At 41.0% G+C, this 23,655-nt stretch overlaps 2 protein-coding genes across 2 annotated transcripts; both read right to left on the bottom strand.

The window, feature by feature from the left end:
* Positions 1 to 1,729: 1,729 nt before the first annotated feature.
* Positions 1,730 to 12,162, bottom strand: LOC117758823 (adenylate kinase 9-like). Its single transcript, XM_034580789.1, has 32 exons — positions 12,073 to 12,162; positions 11,297 to 11,360; positions 11,153 to 11,205; positions 10,946 to 11,042; positions 10,744 to 10,856; positions 10,465 to 10,617; positions 10,182 to 10,304; positions 9,817 to 9,891; positions 9,620 to 9,718; positions 9,341 to 9,480; positions 8,905 to 9,260; positions 8,744 to 8,812; positions 8,545 to 8,580; positions 8,066 to 8,260; positions 7,684 to 7,820; positions 7,368 to 7,571; positions 6,967 to 7,251; positions 6,724 to 6,842; positions 5,803 to 6,022; positions 5,649 to 5,711; positions 5,340 to 5,552; positions 4,952 to 5,170; positions 4,640 to 4,856; positions 4,343 to 4,544; positions 3,981 to 4,127; positions 3,660 to 3,877; positions 3,229 to 3,425; positions 2,947 to 3,116; positions 2,655 to 2,753; positions 2,367 to 2,469; positions 2,165 to 2,279; positions 1,730 to 2,011 (listed from the first exon to the last, which is right to left on the bottom strand). Exons 1-32 carry the CDS (start codon positions 12,160 to 12,162, stop codon positions 1,827 to 1,829), a joined length of 4,776 nt encoding a protein of 1,591 aa, XP_034436680.1. The 3' UTR covers positions 1,730 to 1,826.
* A 671-nt stretch (positions 12,163 to 12,833) lies between these two features.
* On the bottom strand, positions 12,834 to 23,521 carry LOC117758557 (adenylate kinase 9-like). Its single transcript, XM_034580331.1, has 37 exons — positions 23,315 to 23,521; positions 23,092 to 23,186; positions 22,582 to 22,645; positions 22,441 to 22,493; positions 22,237 to 22,333; positions 22,035 to 22,147; positions 21,733 to 21,885; positions 21,493 to 21,615; positions 21,207 to 21,281; positions 21,010 to 21,108; positions 20,735 to 20,874; positions 20,334 to 20,653; positions 20,099 to 20,119; positions 19,819 to 19,937; positions 19,570 to 19,717; positions 19,400 to 19,496; positions 19,226 to 19,290; positions 19,067 to 19,126; positions 18,741 to 18,935; positions 18,340 to 18,470; positions 18,035 to 18,238; positions 17,675 to 17,947; positions 17,421 to 17,539; positions 16,827 to 17,046; positions 16,629 to 16,691; positions 16,344 to 16,535; positions 16,004 to 16,222; positions 15,675 to 15,891; positions 15,378 to 15,579; positions 15,120 to 15,266; positions 14,805 to 15,022; positions 14,330 to 14,526; positions 14,054 to 14,223; positions 13,735 to 13,833; positions 13,420 to 13,522; positions 13,188 to 13,302; positions 12,834 to 13,097 (listed from the first exon to the last, which is right to left on the bottom strand). Exons 1-37 carry the CDS (start codon positions 23,367 to 23,369, stop codon positions 12,913 to 12,915), a joined length of 5,166 nt encoding a protein of 1,721 aa, XP_034436222.1. The 5' UTR covers positions 23,370 to 23,521; the 3' UTR covers positions 12,834 to 12,912.
* Between the last annotated feature and the right edge of the window lie 134 nt (positions 23,522 to 23,655).

The following is a 23,655-nucleotide window of genomic DNA, read 5'->3' as shown; positions in this document are numbered from 1 at the left end:
TAACCTACTCCAGAGAAGGGAAAGTGAAAGTGAAAGTAAACACACACACACACACAGTAATAGTTTTAGTCGCCTCTCTCATTTTCCGTGTCACGTTTCCTTGGTTTTCGCTGCGTCTTCCGCCACTAGATAAAAGCTAATGCCTCGCTTTCTGGACTAGCTTAGCTGGCTAGCTGACTGCCGCTACATGCTAAACAGGGAGTTACAGTCGCTGTGCCTGGCTTCTAATCTTTAGTAAGATATTGAGAAGACGGACATAGCTTGAGGAGGAGCTGCTCACCTTGTTGACACGACACGGATGAAAACATGGAGAAGACCCGCTCCTATTGATGGCTCATAGGGTTCGCGCTCACCGGTTCTTCTTCTTCTCCTCCTCTTGGTTTACTGGAGGATCGCATACAACTTAAGGTGCATACCGCCACCTACTGTACAAGGGTGTGTAACATCATGTCATTTAACACACTTGAGTACAGTGTTGGGCAGAGTTCAAAGTTCAGTTCATACAGATGAAAGTAAACTAGTTCATAGTTCATTTATTTTTTTATTTTTAACTAAGTTCACGGTTCCCCAACATTTACTAGATTACGTTCATTTGTTCCGTTTGTTATTTGGATGATGTAGGTGACAAACTAACGATGATGCATTTAGTTATTAATCGATGGTGTCGGATCATCACTTTAACACTGAGTCCTGACTGTGAGCGTCACGTCTCGTGTCTCTGTACTGGGCGCACCAAATGACCGGTGCTCGGTGCATTCTTCATCAGACTGTTCTGATAGTGTCAGAGTGAGACTCTCGGGAGACGAACTGTCATTACGAAGTGAAATAAGTCTGAGGAAACAAGGAGTATATTTTTAATATCAATCTGGATTTAGAAGAAAAACTGTGACAATATGATATTTCCCAGGGCTTTTACTTTGAACTTCTTCATCAGACTGTCATTATGAGGTGAAACAACGAAAACAGATGACATTTAAAAAAGTAAACTGCTGATGTAACAAAGAACCGGGATAGCAATGATTCTACGCTGGATTTGGACTTTGCATTGCACGAGTTAAAAAAGGCCTGAGAGGGAAGTGGGTGTACAGCTCCAGAACAAGATAAATTGTGTTATGCTGTTTAGGCAGCTACCATGAGGTCCTGGAAATTATATTAAACCCCTTTAATAAGATGAAGAGAAGGTGTCATGCTTGTCAGTTGGAAAAGTGCTCCAGAGCTCCCCTTTGCTGAGCCTGGTAAAGACCCTGCTAATGCAGTAAACTACAAACCTATAGTGTTAACATCTCACTTGTGTTAATGGATGGAAAAGATTATCGTTTGTAGATTGTCGTACTATTTAGAATAGAGACGACTGTTGAGTACATGTCAAAGTGGAGGTCCTCTGACCATTCACTGCTGGTCGTCCCTGAGGCTCGGCGGAAACTCAGGGACCACCTTTCACTGAGACATTCAAAACAAAGCTCAAGACCCACCTCTTCTCCTTGGCATTCGGCTGTTAATGGCTCCTACATATTAGCTACTACATTAGTTATTTTGAATTGTTTTCATATTCCTCACTGTTTTTGTCTTGATCTCTGCCTGTATATACAGTATTTGTGTGTGTGTGTGTTTTCGTAAACACACTGTGGCCAGCTTTTGTTGTTTTAAATGTGCTATCTAAATAAATTGACGGTGTCGGGTAAGAAGTATAATATTGTTTAGACTCTCTTAATAGTTTTAAATTATTTATTGCCACACACATCATTGCACAAAATGAATACAGTGAGCATCAAAAGTGAAAAAAAAACAACATAAAAACAGGCTCAGCTACGGTAAGCAGTTGGCTCTTAGTCTTTCAAAGCAAGGAACTCGTTCATTTTGGAGTCAAAGTCAATGGGACGTTCACTGGGCTGCTTGTAGCGCCCTCTCATAGTTGAGCTCAGGTAGGGGAGTAGGGCGCAGCTCTTTTCAAACACGGTCAGGGTGTCTTTGTGCAGCCGGCGAATGTATTCATCGCTCTTCTCGTTGGTAGCTGTATAAATATGAGAGTTATTAGCAACAGCAATTTGGCTTTATTTGCCCAGTGTTAATTCCAAAGAAGGGAAACAAAATATTATAGTAGAAGTATAAAAGTATCGTCTTTACTATTTTTCTAATTCAGTGACAACCCTTGAATCCTGTTTACCTTTGAGATAGAAGGCCACATAGAGGATTGCTGATCTTTGTGTGCTGACGAAGGGATACTTTGGTTTGAGGCACCCCGCAGCTGTCATGGCCTTAATGACTGCTACGGCCACAGCCTAAAAAACACAGACTTCATTCAAATCCACCTTGAACAAATTTTGACATAAATTCTCTGCATATTTTTAAGTATAAGTGTGTTTGACCTGTTCCAGGTAACCCAATGTTGGAAGGGCGGTGAGGGGTACAGGGTCACAAAGAGGAGGGACTTTAACGGGCAGCCTCTGGTTCCAGTATGTTTCAGGACTCCTTGATAGAAAATATGTGAATCAAGTTTTGGTTAATTTACCAAACTTTCCAAATGCAAAATTATGTTGCACTGTCATCTTTGTTTTAAAGGCAGGATAAGGAAAACTCATCTGAAGCACCATTGTAAGAATAAAACATAGGTGACTGACACGTTTCTGAAATCTGCAAAGAGAATAGTGCCACACCTCAAAAACATGTTCTGTTCCTGGTTCGACCTGAAAAAATAGAACCGTTCTCTGTATTCCACTGCGTACTCCATCTTTCCTTGAACCAGGGCTTCATATCTGAGAACACATAAGACTTCCATGAATAGAAAATATCAAACATACTAAAGACATAATGCACTGATTAAGTCTAGTGTGAATCTCTGTGGGCTGCAGACATTGTTGAATTGAATTGATTGTTAAAACAGTGAATAATCATGTGTACATATTAGAATTAACTTTTCTGAGACAGATTTGAACTTTAATACTGTACCTTTGCTTTCCACACAGGTAAGTGACAGGACAAAAGCCCATCATCTCAACTTGCTGTGGGAACTTGCTCTTCACCTGAATCTCAGTTAGTTTACTTGGCAGCATGTGGGGTTCTGGGAGAGGGTATGGGCACCTCGGAGTCACAAATTTTTCTGGAGTGGACAGGAATTTCTGTGGTCGAGAGATTATATTATATAAACCTCATATTTATATTTCGGTTACATTTTATATTTGATTTACTTCATATCTGTGTGTAGGTTTCCTAAAGCTCCACCACACTGACCTCTAAATGCTCTTTGCCACACATCTTGTAAAGCTTTCCTCTGTACTCAGCCGCATGAGTCAAAGTTACAGTTTCTGAGCAGTCCACCAGGTGATAATTTATAGCCAAGCAGTCTGGGCAGTAATGGCCAAACTCTTCAAGCCGATTCTGCAGCTCCTCTGGTGTGATGCACATCCTGTCGATGCTGGCAGCTTGACCTGCAAAATTTGTCAAATGCGATCAAGATTTACTTTTATTATTCATTCACTTTTTATTTATCTTTTTAAATTAATCTCTTTTTTTTTGCTTGTATTTTATTTATTAAATAAATAAAATAATATTAAAATAGAGTAAATGCATCCTCTTGCTTCGAAAGAAACAGTGTTTTAAATGTCATTTTACTTCAGGTGGAACAAAACCTCTGTAGATCTGGTTAAGCTAGTAGTACGTACCGCTGAGTGTCCTCTCCAGGAAGTTGTCGATGTATGCCATGCTGATACTGACTTCCTTTACAATCTTGCTCCAGATCCACCATTTGCTCTTAAAGCCATCAAGCACATTCCAGTTCCGATATTGATACTGGAAATATTTCTTCACCTGCTCCACATGTTGCTTGTAATGGGAGGTACGAATGTGAAGTAACTCAGAGCTGTCATGCATCAGGTGAGGCCTAAAATGAGAGGGAAGAGGGGAGATAGGATACATTTTATGATGTTCATTTAAAGCTTGTGATTTTTGCATATCATTCCTATTGTGTGTGTATGTTTTCATACTTGTTGGGTTTTATCTGGTCCACGTGGCCTCTTCTTAGCACCTCCACTGTGTCCATCTCAAGCTCAATTACTATCATGGGGATGATGCTCCGAGAAGCCATGAGCTCCGCCTGCTTAAGTGTCATCGGAAAGCCGTCCAAAACATACCTGGAGTTCCAAATAGGTAAATAATAAATAAATAAAAACAAATAAACATAAAAATAACAAAGTCTTCAAAAACATTAAAGCCTGTTCCAGTTTGTAGTCATAACTAAGATTCTAGTGTTCACCTTCAAACACAAAAATCACAAAGCAGTGATTTTATTAAGGCAAATGTTAAAATTTGAGTTTGAATAAATATATAAATGGAACCACCCTCTTACCCTCGGGTGCTGCACACTGAGCTCAGGAGAACCACCTCCAGACACTGAATGGCCAGTTCATCAGGCACAACAAGGCCCTGGGAGAGAAGCTGTTTCAACTGGACAGCCAGATCTGTGTGCTCCTGAGTTTCAAGCACCATACGCATAGTTCTGCCAATGGACAGCCGCGCCAGGCCATACTTCTGAGCAAAGCTCTGCGCCACTGGAGAGAAATAAGAGAGGAATGAAGACCAAAAATATAAGAGAAAAGGGAAAGATAAGCATTTTCGATTATTTTGCAGCTGTTGTGAGTCTTACCAGTGGTTTTTCCAGATTTGGGTGGTCCAACAACAGCCAGTTTAACAGGGAGGGATGGGGTGGGCTTGGGCTGCCTAAGGTACTTCAGAGGGTTGAGCATGAATGTGTTACGGTTCTCCTCAGATTCAAAGAAGTAGATATACTGATTGAAGATTACGGGATGTGTGGTATTCAGAGGCCACTGCAGAGGCTGGATCAAGTCCCTCTCTTTGTATTGCTGTAGAAGAGAAGAAAACAATGTTGGACACCTCCTAGAACTTTTATTAATGACAAAAATCAATGTCTCATCTCATAGATGTTAATGAAAATGACCTTTATGGGATCCAAGCAGCCAAAGGCACTGTGGAGCTTGTATGAAAAGAGCAGCAGCCTCTGTGCCAGGGTGAATGAGATGGATTGACATGTTTGGAAAAGTGACTGCCTGTTAGCCAGCAGAGGCTGTAACTTCTGCAGCAGCTGATTCCTCACAAAGCGCGGCTTGCGAGATGCACTGATAGAGATACTGGGAATGTTTTGCTCACTCAGCAGCTCCTGAGTATAGAAAAGCACAAAGCAGAATATATGAGAGCAATTGAAATGCATTTACAGTGAAGAGCTTGTCCTGAACATGAAATAACAGCAGAAAGTGTAAGGGTGTGGCAACAAAATTATTGTTTCGACAGCAAAGTGCCTTCATTGGTTTGTGTGTCTGTCATTGTACCATGACAGTTGCAAGGTCTTCTTCATCTATCGCAAAACGCTGCTTGATCTCCATCTCCAGCCGCTCGATAGCTGCCTCCTCATTCTCCTCGTTCTCTGAGTCTCCAGAGTCTTCCAAAGGAAACTCCACTTCCAGTATGGCCTCTATCTCATCCGCCAAGCTGTCTGCTGCTTCCTCCTTTTCATCGACTTCTTCATCCTCCTCGTCATCCTCCTGAAACATAAACTACAGGGTTATATGATGCAGAGTAAGAGGATATGGTTAACCAGTCATGGAGAGGAGATGACTGCGGTTGTGATGATTAAATACCTTGAATCTGGCAGTCAGTAACTCTGCGGTGAGTTCAGCCCGTCTCCAGACCATTTTCTCATCCTGTACCAAAAAGATAGAAGTTATTGTGTTAGATATTCACACATCTAAGTTGGCCGATTAAGTAATTGCAATATATTACCAACTTCCTTACCCTGATTTTCTTGCGCAGATCCTGAAGAATGTTCATCTGTGCTACGCGGTGGTCGCGGCGCTTACGCCACTTCTCCAGGTATGTCGGCAACAGACGTTTCTGAACATCTGTGACATTCACCTCCATGGTTACTACGACGTCAGGGAAAAGCTGTCCATCCAGCATGTACTGCACCTCTTCGGAATGATGTGGGAAGCCCTCCAAGATAAAACCTGTGGATCTGCAAGAGAGAACGTTATGGCCAGAAAATACCTCGTATTGTCAGTTGTGCACAAAAATAAAAAACACACAACAGAACAGCAATGCACATAAATACACAAAATGCATATGTAATGAATTTAGGCCAATAAATCCATCAGACAAACATTCATTGATTTGCTCAAGTAAAGGCAGAGAGAAAATGAATGTTGGTCAGTAAAGAGTACTGTATATTTGAAAGTGTTTGTGTCTATATGTGACGATGGGGTTTTTAGATAAAAGAAGCTGAAAGATATATAACATATACTATTTTTTGTAAAGGAAATGTTCAACATTTCAAGGAATATGCTACTGTGATTTGCTTTCTTGCCAAGTTAGAAGAGAATGTTGATGCCAAACTCTGTATGCTAAATATACCGCTATCCCTGGTAGAAACAGGGGGGATTGTTGTTTTTGCACCTTATTGTGTATATTAAATAAACACCTGAGGTGGTTACAGGTAAGTTTAGGTGGTTTTTGTTACTCTTAGAAGAGGCAAGCTTTGGTCATCTGTTTCCAGTCTGTATGCGAAGATAAGTAAGTTTTATGCTCAGCTAATTTAGCTTTTTTTAACTTCATTTGTAGTGTACAGATACTAGAGTAGTAGCAACCTTGTCATCTAGTTCAGTTTGGGAGGATCAATGGAGGGAAAGGATGCATGTGCGTGTGTTTGTGTGCAAGTACATGTATGGTTCTTGATCCCAGAATGGTGCAATAACCCTTTCCAGGATCTGTGGAGACAGTGAATCTCCATCAGACAGGTAGGCTTTGATGGCGTCTTCCTCATCAGTCAGTTTCACTTCCTGTTGTAGACGCACAAAAGCAAATGCAGAATAACTCAGTGACAGAAAATATCACTATTGCATCTAATCAGAAACTAGTTTGATGGTCGAAATCTTGCAATAGAAAATGTTTGTTGATGCTGACCTCTATCTCATCGTCAGTGGTATCCTCCACCTCCTTCTCCTCCTCCTCCTCTCCAGCCTCCTCCCTGGCTTCCTCTATCAGGTTTACCAGGTCCTCCAGAGACTCGTCAAAGGGCTCTACCTCATCTGCATAAGGCACCCGTATCTTTGTCTTGGCGATGAGGAGCATTTGGAGCTGCTCCCTGAACCGAACATGGAAGAGGCCAAGCTGCCGGGCGAGCCACTCACCATGAGAGGTCTTTCCTGACCCTCGGGTACCGAGGGAAAGGATCCGAAGGGCAGGAGGCTTGGATAGAAGACAGAAATATGTCATTATTAATTATAATAATCATAATAATAATATATAATAATAATATGTGTTTATTTTACACATTATCTTTCTTGTTTCATATTGGATTGTACCTTGAGAGGCTCAGTCTTTGCGACAAATCTTATTGGGTTTTGAAGGAAGGTGTCTCTTGCTTCTGTGTTGGAGAAGTAGAAGATCTTCTCCCGGTATTTGGCTGCAATCTCGTCCATACAGGGCCACAGGATGTTTTGGTTTTTAAAGGCCACAGGACAGAAATGAAGAGTATCACCTAATAATCTCTTAGGTGTTGTGTCCCCCTGGTTTCATTGAGAGGGATGAGATGCAGTTGAAGGTTTGTTTATATTATTAAAACAGCATTACAACACTTAACTGTGGGTTTAAAGATAGAAGCCTCCTCAGTTTACTGACCTTATCCTCATCATCTGGCGCTTTATTGTCACTGCTGTTTTCATCAGGTCTCTCCAACTCAGCTAAGGCCTCTGTATCCTCTTCCTCCTCAAACAGGTCCAGCTGTGACAGCTCCCAGGGAACATACTTGAAGGGCTCTGAAGACGAGGAAACCAGAGAAAAAAAATGTTGTGCTGAAAATTGTCTTGGAGATCAGTCGTTTTCTATTATCATTGAATTTCCCTTGGTATTTGTGCTTTTTAATGTCAAGGAGATTGTAGAAATATACAGGAAATATTAGTGTGGAATATATAACAGAAATCTTCAGTAGCTCTTAAAGGACAAACATTAAATACCCATTTTTACTGTATGTAATTGATGCGTTGAGAATGAACACACTTACTCTCCATGTGAAGGACTATCTCTTGAAGCAGGTCCTCTGGGCTTTTTCCATCAACCTCCAGTACTAAGATGGCAGTAGTTAGAGCCGTCTCCATTTCTTCCCATTCAGACACAAACTGCCGGAGTTGCAGTTTGTAGTCCTTCATCTCTGGGCAGTCTGGATAACCCAGCTCCCAGTGATCAGGTAGTGTCACAGCTTGAGCAACAGAGGGAGACGGAGTGGGGGGGAGTAGAAGTTTGTAAATACTGAGAGATAAGTCACATTTAGTTTCCCTCTCCTATGAGTGATCTAGAAAAACAAGAGCATTTCATAAAATGTCTCACCTTCCTGTTTGATCACGTTAAGGTGGGCAGGGCTGAGGGCGTCAGATTGCTCAGGATTCTCTGCAAAGAAAAGCAATTCAACAACAACAAAAATGATTTTACTTGACAGGCTTCATATAGAGTATTGAAATAGATTCATAGGCAGATTTTCCATACCATCATTTTCTTCAACGATTGTCTCTAGATTTGATTGCATCTCTGTGTCTTTTTCTTTTTTCTTTCTAAAATGGAGAGAATTGAAGCACAAAACACAGCAAATGCACAATTAGTCCTGCTCAGCTTATAACAAACCTCACAATGTCACAGCATCATTTTCTATATACTTACAAGGCCTGCTCCACTTTTGCAGACTGTTCGCCTCGCAGCCTCTTCCTCACTGCCTTGTCCACGCTCTCCTTGTTCTTCTTATACATTCTCTCCAAAACTGTTGAAGTGCAATGACGCATGAACCCTGACAGAAGTCTACATATTTAATGCAACTATTTGTTTGTGGTGCTTGGTTTCTGTGTGTCATACCTTTATGTCCACCACTGTCATTGAGACAAAAGATGATGTGTGGCAGGATTTCACCTTGATTTAAAAAATTCAACTGGGAGAGGTTGCTGGGAAAGTTGTCAAGCACCCATCCAGTGTGCGTCTCCTGTTCAATCTTGGCCAGAATTGGCTGCCCCAGGTCCTCCTTGTCAAGCACCAATGCATTGTAGTGCTGCGCTAGAAGCTTACATAAGGTGCTCTTTCCTGACTGAGGGGGTCCAACGATAGAAACCTTGCAAGGGGGCCTGGGCATTGGAGGGAGTAAGTAACGTCTGGGGTTTGTGACAAAGTTCTGGTAGGCCTCCGCAGATGAGAGGATGTACAGTTTGTCCTGGAAGCTAAACAGGGGTTAACATGAGAGTCAGTCGGCTGTTTTTCACAATCTCACTGTAAAATACTGGATATATTCTTGACTCACCTGACAGATAGCTCAGGTTGGCCAGGAACAACCCGGCCCTCCTTCAGAGCAACAGGGCAGGTTTGGCCCCAGCGGCTCCTTCTCCACCTGAAGCCAGGGGCCACCGGCTTGGAGGAGGACATATGTCTCAATAGGTCCCCCTGGAAAAGAGATGAACTCTGGTTTAAACTACTTCTAGTTGAATCAGAATTGGATTCAGAGGAAGAAAAACATCATTAAAAAAACTCAAGCCTAAGTATGACCTAAGTATCAACTAAAATAGGTTCATTAATGTCTGACCGTATCAGCCTCTTCTGGCAAGTCTTCATCAGCTTGGTGGAGGAGGATGGGAATGGAGACACGTTTAATACCCAATGATCCAAGACGGGACATTACATACTACAGACAAAACAATAAACAAACAAATGTCAGCCCACAGAACACAGGTGGTTTAACAGGTACAGTTATACTTATTTTTGCATAGAATATGTCTTTACAGAGTGAAGCTCTTCAGGTGTGTTGTTTCCATCCAGCTCCATCCGGTAGAGGGGGTTGTGGGCTGCCATGTAGTCCTGAAAGAATGTTTTTACTCTTGTAAGTAGTTTTAAAACCATCATCTAATTTGATTTAGAACACAACATCACAGTAAACTGGGTTTGAGGCTCCCGGGCTGTATTGTTTTGCTGCTCCATCTGTGCATTATTAGTGCAATCCACTAATTATCATATGACTTCCCAGAGAGTCCAAATACAAACGTCATACTTCATATTGTTCTAGAAATTGACATCGATGACTTCACTTCAAACAATTAGCTCAAATAGTAGTAGTAAATAATAGTTAACTTCAGCCCCTGGTAACTCACCTCCAGTGGTTTAAGCACTGTATCTTTGTACATGTTGATTCTTATTAAAGCGTTTCGGGTTAAATTCTCTGGCAACCACACCATCTGGTAAATAACATCCCTTTGGAGTCCCTTTCCAGCAGCCTGCAGACAAAATTAACCCTTTTAGATAGAGAAATAGAGACAATTTACTGGGTCCAAATAAATAAAAACGGGGGATTGCAGAAAATACCAATTGTAATGGTATACAATTACAGCTAAATTAGACCAACAGTGGTCAAGGTGTTTGGCCTTGGATCTATACCTGCTCCTTTTCATTCTCCATTGCCTCATCCATGCTGTCTTTCTTCTTGATGTACACATCTTCACGCTGCCACTGGTCCCTGGTGAATAGCTGCCCTGTCTCTGAGTACTGCTTCAGACCTGAGAGCCTCTGGGCCAGGTCCTTGTCTGCACACTGGTACAGGACGGGTGTAGCATTCATAATTAATCCAATGACACATACTGATACAGATACTTCTCACTTGAAGAAATTAATCAGTTGCTGTGTTAAGTCCGCATATGCAGAGGATGTGATGCTAACCTTGATATTAATGATGAAATCAGGTGTCAGCTTGAGGTTCTTGATCAGTGCAACCTGCTCAGGAATCGTCATACACTCCTCAGACATGAACGGCAGGCAGCTCAGCACATATCCTGCATCACAACACATTGAGCCGTATTCATATGCATGATCACTGTACTGTACTGGACCTGATTAAATAAACTCCAAATAAGTTATTTACCATAGTGCTCCACATCTGGTGAGTCGAGCCTGTTAAGAATCAGCTGCAGCACCTTGTCTTGTGGTAAAATCCCCCCCTCAGATAAGATATCTAAGAGCTAAAACAGCAGACAAGGCAACTTTAACCATTAATGGTGATGCAAACACATTTAACACAATTAAGGAAAGGTTAACTGTCCTGTGCGATGATGGATAATTTATTACTCACCTCTAAACCTTCCTTTGTTCTATTTTGTATGTGTGTGTTGAGCACATCTGTATCTGAAATATTGTACAAGCAGATGAGAAATGCCATTAATGATGTGCATAGACATTGTTGGTAAAAAATACATAAATAAATAAAAGTATTTACCATCGATCAAGATACACTTCCAAGAATCTGCAATGTTCTTGGCCAAAGTGGATTTGCCAATACCCTGCAACATAAAATGACAACATATTTATATACTTTCATATATATTTTTTTACATTTATATATTATTATTTTTATTATAAAGGATAGCCAGCATTTTTATATTGTTATGGAAATGTGTATAGTTTATGTAAATTTGATTAATTTTGTATGTATTGTCAAATTTTTGGCCTCTCTAACTCTGGATTACATCCAATAATAATACATGGTCCCCTTTCTCTATTGCAGTATTCGTAGGAGCCGAGGTTAAGTTAGGAAGCCAGATAGATAACACCTGGAGGAAGGTTAATAATATAGCTGAGGGCACTGACATTCTTGGAGGCAGAATAGACACAACAATGGTTTAGATACGTATTGTCCAATAGACTAGCTCCACGTCAAGATTAATGTCATGTTTCACTGTGACTTTGTGAGATTATAATACTCCTTCTTTTCCAATGACAGCTCCGATTTTGTGTTGGCAATACAACTGTTTAATTGTTAACTTTCTGTATGACTCATCTGCCTGGTCCCCTTTTTGCATCTGCTACTAAGAATAAATATCATTTGTCTCCAGGAGAGACTTCATTCCATCACCCTGCAAGATTTCCCTCACAGATTAGATTTAATTTATTACGAAGTCTCCGATATATATATTTTGATATGAAGTGTTTATGTGTGTACATCCTTTTGGAAACCATTTCTAATGTTGTATGTGTGCAAAAGAGAGAAATTACCGGTTTTCCAACTATGATGAAGCAGGTGGGTTTGGCAAGAAGCGTCTCTATCTCAATTTCATCTTCCATCAAGTTGTCAACGAAATCCATTTGTGCTGATTAAACAGGGGGGAAATTAAAGTCATAAACATTGAATTAAATGACCATATCAATGTCAGTTTTTATTTATATTTTAAAAGATGTTTATTTACCGTAGCTTTCAATCGTTCCTTTATCCATTTTTAGCTAGTTTAAACTTCTAGAATAATAGTTCTTCTTTTTTGTTCAGTTCATTAGCAGGTGGCAAATTGTCTTCTTCTGCTTCTTCTTATTAGTTCGGTTTATTGGCGGGTGCAAAAAACATGGTTGTGAAGTCCTTCACAAAACAATCAGACATAAAGATAAAAGGCACAATGAAATACAAAGGGACATAAAGGACACAAATCAAATCAATCAGATCAAACACAAAGATAAAAGGCAGTGAAGACAATTTAGTTTTTTTCCGCTGAGAATTTGAAGCCCCATGATTATGACCATTTTTCGACCACATTAATTGCCTTTTCCACAAGGCTCCATCATCAGCAAAGACCGACCACCAAATATCACCCTGATTTTGAGATAAAACATCATTAATCATAATGGAAAACAATATTGGACTAATGACACTGCCCTGAGGAGTACCATTTTCCAACATATACCTTCCTGATAAAGCTGTCCCAACTCTCACTTGAATTAACCAATCAAATAAAAAGTCTCTGATTGTTAAAACAAACTCCAAAAAATGTGTTTCAAATTATTTATTGCCACACACATCAAAAGGGAAAAAAACAAACAGGCACAGCTACAGTAAGCAGTGCCCTCTTAGTCTTCCAAAGCCAGGAACCTGTTCAGTTTGAACTCAAAGTCAATGGGACGTTCACTGGGTGGCCTGTAGTTCCCTCTCATTGTTGAGCTCAGGTAGGGGATGAGGGCGCAGCTCTCTTCAAACATCGCCAGCTTCTTTTTGTACTTCTGGCAAATGTAGTCTGCGTTCTTTTGGTTGAAAGCTGTATAAATATGAGAATTATTAGCAACAGCAGTTTCAATATCATCTTTACTAATTTTCTAATTCAGTGTCAACCTTGAATCTCGTTTACCTTTCAGATAGAAGGCCAGATAGAGTAGTGCTGATCTTTCTATACTGATGAAGGGATACTTTGGTTTGAGACAACCAACAGCTGTCATGGCCTTAATGACTGCTACTGCCACACCCTAAAAAATACAGATTTTAATCAAAACAATGCAGATATCTCTAAGAAACACTTCAGAAATGCATCTTTAACAAATTTGGACATTGAATCTCTGCATATTTATTTAAGTGTGTTTGACCTGTTCCAGGTAACCCAACGTTGGAATGGCAGTGAGGGGTACAGGCTCACAAAGAGGAGGGACTTTAACGGGCAGCCTCTGGTCCCAGTATGTTTCAGGACTCCTTGATAGAAAATATGTGAATCAAGTTTTGGTTAATTAACCAAACTTTCCAAATGCAAAATTATGTTTCACTGTCATCTTTGTTTTAAAGGCAGTAGAAGGAAGACCCATCGGAAGTCTTATGCATTGATTTGTACAGTTGAACAACATTGTAAGAAGAAAACATAGGTGACTGACACGTTTCTGAAATCTGCAAAGAGAATAGTGCCACACCTCAAAAACATGTCCTGTTCCTGGTTCGACCTGAAAACATAGAGCCGTTCTCTGTATTCCACTGCGTACTCCATCTTTCCTTGAACCAGGGCTTCATACCTGAGAACACATAAGACTTCCATGAATAGAAAATATCAAACATACTAAAGAGGGCAGAAAGAAGACACATGACATTGATTAAGTCTTCTTGAGATATTTGTTTAGTTCGTGTTGACATGTATTGTGAATCTCTGTAGGTTGCAGACACTGCTGACCCAACAGATTTCTGAATGTGTTCTCAGATAGACGGATTTGAACTTCATGAAAGTGAATACTGTACCTTTGCTTTCCACACAGGTAAGTGACAGGACAAAAGCCCCTCATCTCAACTTGCTGTGGGAACCTGTTCTTCACCTGAATCCCACTTAGTTTTCTTGGCAGCAGGCTGGGTTGTGGGAGAGCGTGTGGGCAGCTCGGAGTCACAAATTGATCTGGAGTGGACAGGAACTTCTGTGGTCGAGAGATTATATTACATAAACTTCATATTTATATTTCAGTTACATTTTATTTTTGATTTACTTCATATCTGTGTGTAGGTTTCCTAAACCACACTGACCTCTAAATGCTCTTTGCCACACATCCTGTAAAACTGTCCTCTGTACTCAGCCGCATGAGTCAAACATACAAATTCTGAGCAGTCCACCAGGTGTTTATATAGAGCCAAGCAGACGGGGCAGTAACGGCCAAACTCTCCAAGGCGATGTTGCAGCTCCTGGGGTGTGATGCACATCCTGTTGATGCAGGCAGCTTTACCTGCAAAATTTGTCATCGTATGTGTGATTTAGATTTAATTGAATCGTTTATTCACTTTTTATTCATATTTTTTAATCAATTCCTCTCTTTTTTAAAACATGTTTCCCCTTTATTTGCTTGTGTTTGTCATGAGTTGGTATTTGAAGCAACATTTTTTACAAGTTTTTATTTGCAAGAGTAAAATGCATCCCCTTGACAAACAATGTTTTCAATTTGAATTAACTTCAGGTGCAAACAATCCTGTAGGGCTGATGTCTGGTTAAGCTAGTAGTACGTACCGCTGAGTGTCCTCTCCAGGAAGCTGTGGATGTATGCCATGCTGATACAGACTTCCTTTACAATCCTGCACCAGATCCACCATTTGCTCTTAAAGCCATCAAGCACAATCCAGTTCTGATATTGTTGATGGAAATATTTCTTCACCTGCTCCACCTCTTGCTTGTAATGGGAGGTACGAATGTGAAGTATCTCAGAGCTGTCATGCATCAGGTGAGGCCTAAAATGAGAGGGAAGAGGGGAGATAGGATACATTTTATGACAACTTTGAAAGCTTATGATTTCTGCATATCATTCCTATGTTAAGGTTTTCTCACTTGTTGAGTTTTATCTTGTCCACGTGACCTCTTCTTAGCACCTCCACTGTGTCCAGCTTAAGCTCAATTACTATCATGGGGATGATGCTCCGAGAACCCATGAGCTCCGCCTGTTTAAGTGTCATCGGAAAGCCGTCCAAAACATACCTGGAGTTCCAAATAAGTAAATATAGTATTCAAACACATCCTCAAGCCTGTTCAGGGTAATTTTTATAACCAAGATTTTAGTGTTCACCTTCAAACACAAAAACCTCTTACCCTCGGGTGCTGCATACTGAGCTCAGGAGAACCACCTCCAGACACTGAATGGCCAGTTCATCAGGCACAACAAGGCCCTGGGAGAGAAGCTGTTTCAACTGGACAGCCAGATCTGTGTGCTCCTGAGTTTCAAGCACCATACGCATAGTTCTGCCAATGGACAGCCGCGCCAGGCCGTACTTCTGAGCAAAGCTCTGCGCTACTGGAAAGATATAAGAGAAGAATGAAGACCAAAAATATAAGAGAAAAGGGAAAGATAAGCATTTTCGATTATTTTGCAGTTGTTGTGAGTCTTACCAGTGGTTTTTCCAGATTTGGGTGGTCCAACAACAGCCAGTTTAACAGGGAGGGATGGGGTGTGCTTGGGCTGCCTAAGGTACTTCAGAGGGTTGAGCATGAATGTGTTACGGTTCTCCTTAGATTCAAAGAAGTAGATATACTGATTCAAGATTAGGGGATGTGTGGTATTCAGAGGCCACTGCAGAGGCTGGATCAAGTCTATCTCCTTGTATTTCTGTGGAAGAGGGAAGAGTGGATAGACAATATGTTACACAACTCCTACAACTTTTATCAATGAAAAGAAGGTCTCCTCTCACAAATGATGAGACTGTTTTAGGAAAAATGACCTTTATGGGATCCCAGCAGCCAAAGGCACTGTGGAGCTTGTATGAAAAGAGCAGCAGCCTCTGTGCCAGGGTGGATGAGATGGGTTGACATGTTTGGAAAAGTGACTCCCTGTTAGCCAGCAGAGGCTGTAACTTCTTGAGCAGCTGATTCCTCACTATGAATGGTTTGCGAGATGCACTGATAGAGATACTGGGAATGTTTTGCTCACTCAGTAGCTCCTGATTATAGAAAAGCACAAAGCAGAATATATGAGAGCAATTGAAATACATTTACAGTGAAGAGCTTGTCCTGAACGTGAAATAACAGCGACTTCATTGGTTTGTGTGTCTGTCTTTGTACCGTTACAGTTGCAAGGTCTCTTTCATCTGTCACAAAACGCTGCTCGATCTCCATCTCCAGCCGCACGGTAGCTGTCTCCTCATTCTCCTCGTTCTCTGAGTCTTCGTTGTCTTCTTCCAAAGGAAACTCCTCCTTTAGCATTGTCTCTATGTTGTCTGCTGCTTCCTCCTCTTCATCGTCTTCTTCATCCTCCTGAAACATAAACTACAGGGTTAAATGATGCAGAGTAAGGAGATATGGTTAACCAGTGATGGAGAGGAGATGACTGCGGCTATGATTAAATACCTTTGATTCGGCCGTCAGTGTCTCTGCCATGAGTTCAGCCCTTCTCCTGGCAATTTTCTCCTCCTGTACCAAAGAAATTCCCACAATCAACACTACCTCTTAGGGCAGATGACACTTCATAATAAAGTCAGCAGACTAAATTACTGCCATCTACTGCTGTGCTTGTCTTTTCCTTTTCTATATTACCAACTTGCTTACCCTGTTTTTCTTGCGCAGATCATGAAGAATGTTCAGCTGTGCTTCACGATGGTCGTGGCGCTCACGCCACTTCTCCAGGTATGTCGGCAACAGACGTTTCTGAACATCTGTGACATTCACCTCCATGGTTACTACGACGTCAGGGAAAAGCTGTCGATCCAGCATGTACTGCACCTCTTCGGAATGATGTGGGAAGCCCTCCAAGATAAAACCTGTGGACCTGCAAGAGAGAACGTTATGGTCACAAAATACTTTGCATGTTACTTTGCTTCTTGCCAAATTAGATGAGAAGATTGATGCTTGAACGCTATTCCTGGTAGAAACAGGGCGATTGTGTATATTAAATAAACACCTGAGGTGGTTACAGGTAAGTTTAGGTGAATTTTGTTACCTGAAGAGGCTAGCTTTAGTCATCTGTTTGCAGTCTGTATGCTAACATAAGTAAGTTTCATGTTAAGCTAATTGAGCTTTATGGTAAGTTGTTTGCTGAACTTCATTTTTAGTGTGCAGATATTACAGTGGTTCCAGTCTTCTCATCTAATTCAGTTAAAAAGGATACTCGGGTTAGAATTATGTGTGTCTCTGTCTGTGTACATGTATGGTTCTTGTTTCCAGAATGGTGCAATAACCATGTCCAGGATCTGTGGAGTCAGTGGATCGCCATCAGATAAGTAGGCTTTGACGGATATTTCCTCAGCAGTCAGTTCCACTTCCTGTTGTAGACGCACAAAAGCAAATGCAGAATAATTCTGTGGCAGAAAAGATTTGTATTCATCAACTGTTGCATCTAATCAGAAACTAGTTTGATGGTTGAAAGCTTGCAACAGAAAAGGTTTGTTGATGCTGACCTCCATGTCATCGTCAGTGGTATCCTCCACCTCCTGTTCTCCAGCCTCCCCCCTGGCTTCCTTTATCAGGGTGACCAGGTCCTCCAGAGACTCGTCAGAGGACTCTACTTCATCTGCATAAGGCACCCGCTTCTTTGTCTTGGCCATGATGAGCATTTGGAGCTGCTCCCTGAACTGAATATGGAAGAGGCCAAGCTGCCGGGCGAGCCACTCACCATGAGAGGTCTTTCCTGACCCTCGGGTACCGAGGGAAAGGATCCGAAGGGCAGGAGGCTTGGATAGAAATATGTCATTATTAATTATAATCATAATGTTTGTTTATTATACACATTATCTTTCTCGTTTCATATTGGATTGTACCTTGAGAGGCTCAGTTTTTGCAACAAATTGGGTTGGGTTTTGAAGGAAGGTGTCTCTCGCTTCTGTGTTGGAGAAGTAGAAGATCTTTTCCCGGTATTTGGCTGCAATCTCGTCCATACAGGGCCACAGGATGTTTTGGTTTTTAAAGGCCACAGGACAGAAATGAAGAGTATCACCTAATAATCTCTTAGGTGTTGTGTCCCCCTGGTTTCATTGAGAAGGATGAGATGCAGTTTAAGGTTTGTTTATATTGTAAATATTAAATCAGCATTAAAATAGCTGATTATGGGTTTAAAGTTAGAAACCTCATCATCTGCCACGCCATTGTCACTGCTGTCTAAATCAACTCTCTCCAGCTCAGCTAAGGCCTCGATATCATCTTCCTCCTCATCCAGGTCCAGCTGTGACAGCTCCCAGGGAACATACTTGAAGGGCTCTAAAGATGAGGAAAACACAGACTGAGGGTATTTTTTTACTTTCTTTTTTTGGGCTGAAAGTTGTCTTGGAGATCATTCTTTTTCTATTATCATTTTTAAAAAAAAATCTTTTGGTATTTGTGCTTTTGAATGTCATAGAGATTGTAGAAATAATCAGGAAATGTTAGTGTGGAATATATAACAGAAATCTTCAGTAGCTCTTAAAGGACAAACATTAAATACCCATTTTTACTGTATGTAATTGATGCGTTGAGAATGAACACACTTACTCTCCATGTGAAGGACTATCTCTTGAAGCAGGTCCTCTGGGCTTTTTCCATCAATCTCCAGTACGGAGTGGGCAGCAGTTAGAGCCGTCTCCATTTGCTCCCATTCAGACACAAACTGCCGGAGTTGCAGTTTGTAGTCCTTCATCTCTGGGCCGTCTGGATAACCCAGCTCCCAGTGATCAGGTAGTGTCACAGCTTGAGCAACAGAGGGAGAAGGAGGGGGGGGGGGGAGTAGAAGTTTGTAAATACTGAGAGATAAGTCACATTTAGTTTCCCTCTCCTATGAGTGATCTAGAAAAACAAGAGCATTTCATAAAATGTCTCACCTTCCTGTTTGATCACGTCAAGGTGTGCAGGGCTGAGGGCGTCAGATTGCTCAGGATTCTCTGCAAAGAAAAGCAATTCAACAACAACAATGCTATCATAACTTAACAGGCTTCTGAACAATATGTGAATTCAGTTATACACTGACAGATTTTACATACCATCCTTTTCTTCAATGACTGCCTCTAGATTTGAATGCATCTCTGAGTCGATTTCCTTTTTGTTCCTAAAATGGAGAAAATGAAAGCACCATAAACAGCATAATCAGTCCTGCGGCGATATATAACAAATGAAAAAGTGACGAAATGTCACAGCATCATTTTATATAAACTTACAAGAGCTGTTCATCCTTTGCAGACTGTTCGTCTTGCAGCCTCTTCCTCACTGCCTCGTCCACGCTCTCCTTGTTCCTCTCATACATTCTCTCCAAAACTGTTGAATTGCAACGATGCATGAACCCTGACAGAAGTCTACATATTTAATGCAACAATTTGTTTTTGTTTACCTTTGTGTCCAACGCTGTCTTTGAGACAAAAGATGATGTCTGGCAGGATTTCACCTTGATGTAACAAATCCATCTGGGAGAGGTTGCTGGGAAAGTTGTCAAGCACCCATCCGGTTTTGACCTCCGCATCTTCATCTGCCTCCTCAATCTGTAACATCAACCTCATTAGCATATAATTTCTGTAAAATACAGCCAATGTTCTCTAACAAATATAAAAAGAAAGTGTCATGTTTTAGATCTTAGACTTACCTCTTTTATACGCTTCTCCAATACCTCAGCTTGCAGAGCAACAGGGGATACGCTATGTTGTTTGGCTTCCTCCATTACACCAAGCACCATGGCTTTAACTTGTGGATGATCCTCTGTAACTAAGAATAACAGAAAACATAAGCACACAAATATTAAATAGTAAATACCTGTCATAGTATCAGCACAAGACTGAAAAAAGGACAATTTATCCACGTCTCTTTGTCTGTATGCATGTGTGTGTTTGTGTAAGAGAGAATACAGCAGTATATTAAAATCTTACCTTCTACAGAACTGCTGTCATCTGATGAAATAAAATATCATAAGATTAATTCAAATCTGACAGAACAATCCACATATCCACAGTATAAAATGCTAATATATGTAGTATATAAGTAGAAAAGTTACTCAGCTACAATTATTTACAAAAATCTATCAGGTTGCATCTGTTTTTGTTCCAGACAAAACAATATAACTAACCAGGTGAATATAATAATCATATACAAAGCTCAACTTGCCTGAGTTCTCTCTGCCATCCTCCTCCATCTTCTTGATTCGCTCTATAGCGAGCTGTGTAGTCTCCTCTTTGATTTTGTCAAGCCTCTCCTGTTCAATCTTGGCCAGAATTGGCTGCACCAGTTCCTCCTTGTCAAGCACCAATGCATTGTAGTGCTGCGCTAGAAGCTTACATAAGGTGCTCTTTCCTGACTGAGGGGGTCCAACGATAGAAACCTTGCAAGGGGGCCTGGGCATTGGAGGGAGTAAGTAACGTCTGGGGTTTGTGACAAACTTCTGGTAGGCCTCCTGAGATGAGAGGATGTACAGTTTGTCCTGGAAGCTGAACAGGGGTTTAACATTAGAGTCAGTCGGCTGTTTTTCACAATCTCACTGTAAAATACTGGATATATTCTTGACTCACCTGACAGATAGCTCAGGTTGGCCAGGAACAACCCGGCCCTCCTTCAGAGCGACAGGGCAGGTTTGGCCCCAGCGGCTCCTTCTCCACCTGAAGCCAGGGGCCACCGGCTTGGAGGAGGACATATGTCTCAGAAGTTCTTCCTGGAAAAGAGATGAACTCTGGTTTAAACTACTTCTAGTTGAATCAGAAGTGGATTCAGAAGAAGACATCATTTAAAAAACTCAAGCCTAAGTATGACCTAAGTATCAAGTAAAATAGGTTCATTAATGTCTGACCGTATCAGCCTCTTCTGGCAAGTCTTCATCAGCTTGGTGGAGGAGGATGGGAATGGAGACACGTTTTATTGCCAATGATCCAAGACGGGATATTACATACTACAGACAAAACAATAAACAAGCAAATGTCAGCCAACAGAACACAGGTGGTTTAACAGGTACAGTTATACTTATTTTTGCATAGAATATGTCTTTACAGAGTGAAGCTCTTCAGGTGTGTTGTTTCCATCCAGTTCCATCCGGTAGAGGGGGTTGTGGGCTGCCATGTAGTCCTGAAAGAATGTTTTTACTCTTGTAAGTAGTTTTAAACGATCATATAAATTGATTTAAAACACAACATCACAGTAAACTGGGTTTGAGGCTAATGGGCTGTATTGTTTTGCTGCTCCATCTGTGCATTATTAGTGCAATCCACTAATTATCATATGACTGCCCAAAGAGTCCAAATACAACTGTAGTTAGCTTCAGCCCCTGGTAACTCACCTCCAGTGGTTTAAGCACTGCATCCTTGTACATGTTGATTCTAATTAAAGCATTTCGGGTTAAATTCTCTGGCGCCCACACCATCTGGTCAATAACATCCCTTTGGAGTCTCTCTCCAGCAGCCTGCAGACAAAATTAACCCTTTTAGATAGAGAAATAGAGACAATTTACTGGGTCCAAATACATAAAAACGGGGGATTGCAGTAAAGGTGTTCAAGGTGTTTGGCCTTGGATCTATACCTGCTCCTCTTCATCCTCCATTTCCTCATCCATGCTCTCTCTCTTCTTGATGTACACATCTTCACGCTGCCACTGGTCCCTGGTGAATAGCTGCCCTGTCTCTGAGTACTGCTTCAGACCTGAGAGCCTCTGGGCCAGGTCCTTGTCTGCACACTGGTACAGGACGGGTGTAGCATTCATAATTAATCCAATGACACATACTGATACAGATACTTCTCACTTGAAGAAATTAATAAGTTGCTGTGTGAATTCATAAAAACTGAAAAAAGATGCAATGCATATGCAGAGGATGTGATGCTAACCTTGATATTAATGATGAAATCAGGTGTCAGCTTGAGGTTCTTGATCAGTGCAACCTGCTCAGGAATCGTCAGACACTCCTCAGACATGAACGGCAGGCAGCTCAGCACATATCCTGCATCACAACACATTGAGCCGTATTCACGTGCATTATCACTGTACTGTACTGGACCTGATTAAATAAACTCCAAATAAGTTATTTACCATAGTGCTCCACATCTGGTGAGTCGAGCCTGTTAAGAATCAGCTGCAGCACCTTGTCTTGTGGTAAAATCCTCCCCTCAGATAAGATATCTAAGAGCTAAAACAGCAGACAAGGCAACTTTAACCCTTAATGGTGATGCAAACATATGTGAAATTAAGGAAAGGTTAACTGTCCTGTACGATGATGGAGAATGTACTACTCACCTCTAAACCTTCCTTTGTTCTATTTTGTATGTGTGTGTTGAGCACATCTGTATCTGAAATATTGTACAAGCAGATGAGAAATGCCATTAATGACGTGCATAGACATTGTTGGTAAAAAAAAAAAAAAAAGAAGGTATTTACCATCAATCAAGATACACTTCCAGGACTCTGCAATGTTTTTGGCCAAAGTGGATTTGCCAATACCCTGCAACATAAAATGACATCAACATATGAGTAGAGAGAAAATATAACCAGCGCTTGGTTGATGTTGTAGAAAGCTTAATGGTTTATGTCTTTTTGTTAATTTAGTTAGATAATTATTTATCACTTGATTTGCATTATATTAGTGGACTCTCAAAGACATTACAATACTTGTAAAGACAGATAGAGAAGACACTACATGGTGAGATGATAGATTGTTGGATTTACTGATGTTATTGTTAATATCTGTAAATTAAAATAGCTCCACATGAAGAGTATATGTGGTCACTGTGACTTGGTGAGATTGTAATAAAGACTTTATTGATTATATTAAATCTCCTGTATCTTATTTCAAAAAACGACATCACCATGTTTGAGACTCTTTGAATGAAGCATGCATGTTGGAAAACAATGTCTAATGTTGAGAGTGTGTTAAAAATATCCAGTTACCGGTTTTCCAACTACGATGAAGCAGGCGGGCTTGGAACGAAGCGTCTCTCTCTCCGCTTCATCTTCTATCAAGTTGTCCACGAAATCCACGCGAGCTGATTAAACAGTGAGGAAATGAAAAGTCATAAACAGTGAAGTAAATATGGAGCAGGACAGCTCTGACACATCTAACTCTGCCAAGTACCTAGCTGCAGTTGATATATCTCAATGGGACATTATTCACCGTTGCTTTGAGTTGTTCCTTTATCCATTTTCTGCGAGTTTAAACTTTTTATCATCGTTTCTTTAGCCCGTGCTCACCACGCTAACCTTTCAGCTAGCTGTCACCGGATACGGTTTCCATAGCAACTGGCAAACTAAAGCGAGAGGGGGGGGGGGGGGGGGGGGCGTTCCAGGTTGTAGCCTGTGTCTGTGGCTAGTTCGAGCTAGCATCTCTATGGGTTAAGAGTAAGTTTACAAGTTTATTCTTAGCAGAACGAATGTTGTTGTTAACTTGTTGTTAACTCCGTGTGAAAGTTTTGACTGCGTCCGATTCCTCAATCGCATTTTACGTCCATCGTTTTG

Source organism: Hippoglossus hippoglossus, chromosome 24 (assembly GCF_009819705.1).
Source record: "Hippoglossus hippoglossus isolate fHipHip1 chromosome 24, fHipHip1.pri, whole genome shotgun sequence".
In the NCBI taxonomy this organism is placed as follows: Eukaryota; Metazoa; Chordata; class Actinopteri; order Pleuronectiformes; family Pleuronectidae; genus Hippoglossus; species Hippoglossus hippoglossus.
Note: the sequence above shows the minus strand (reverse complement) of the source record. Positions and strands in the feature narration are given on the sequence as shown.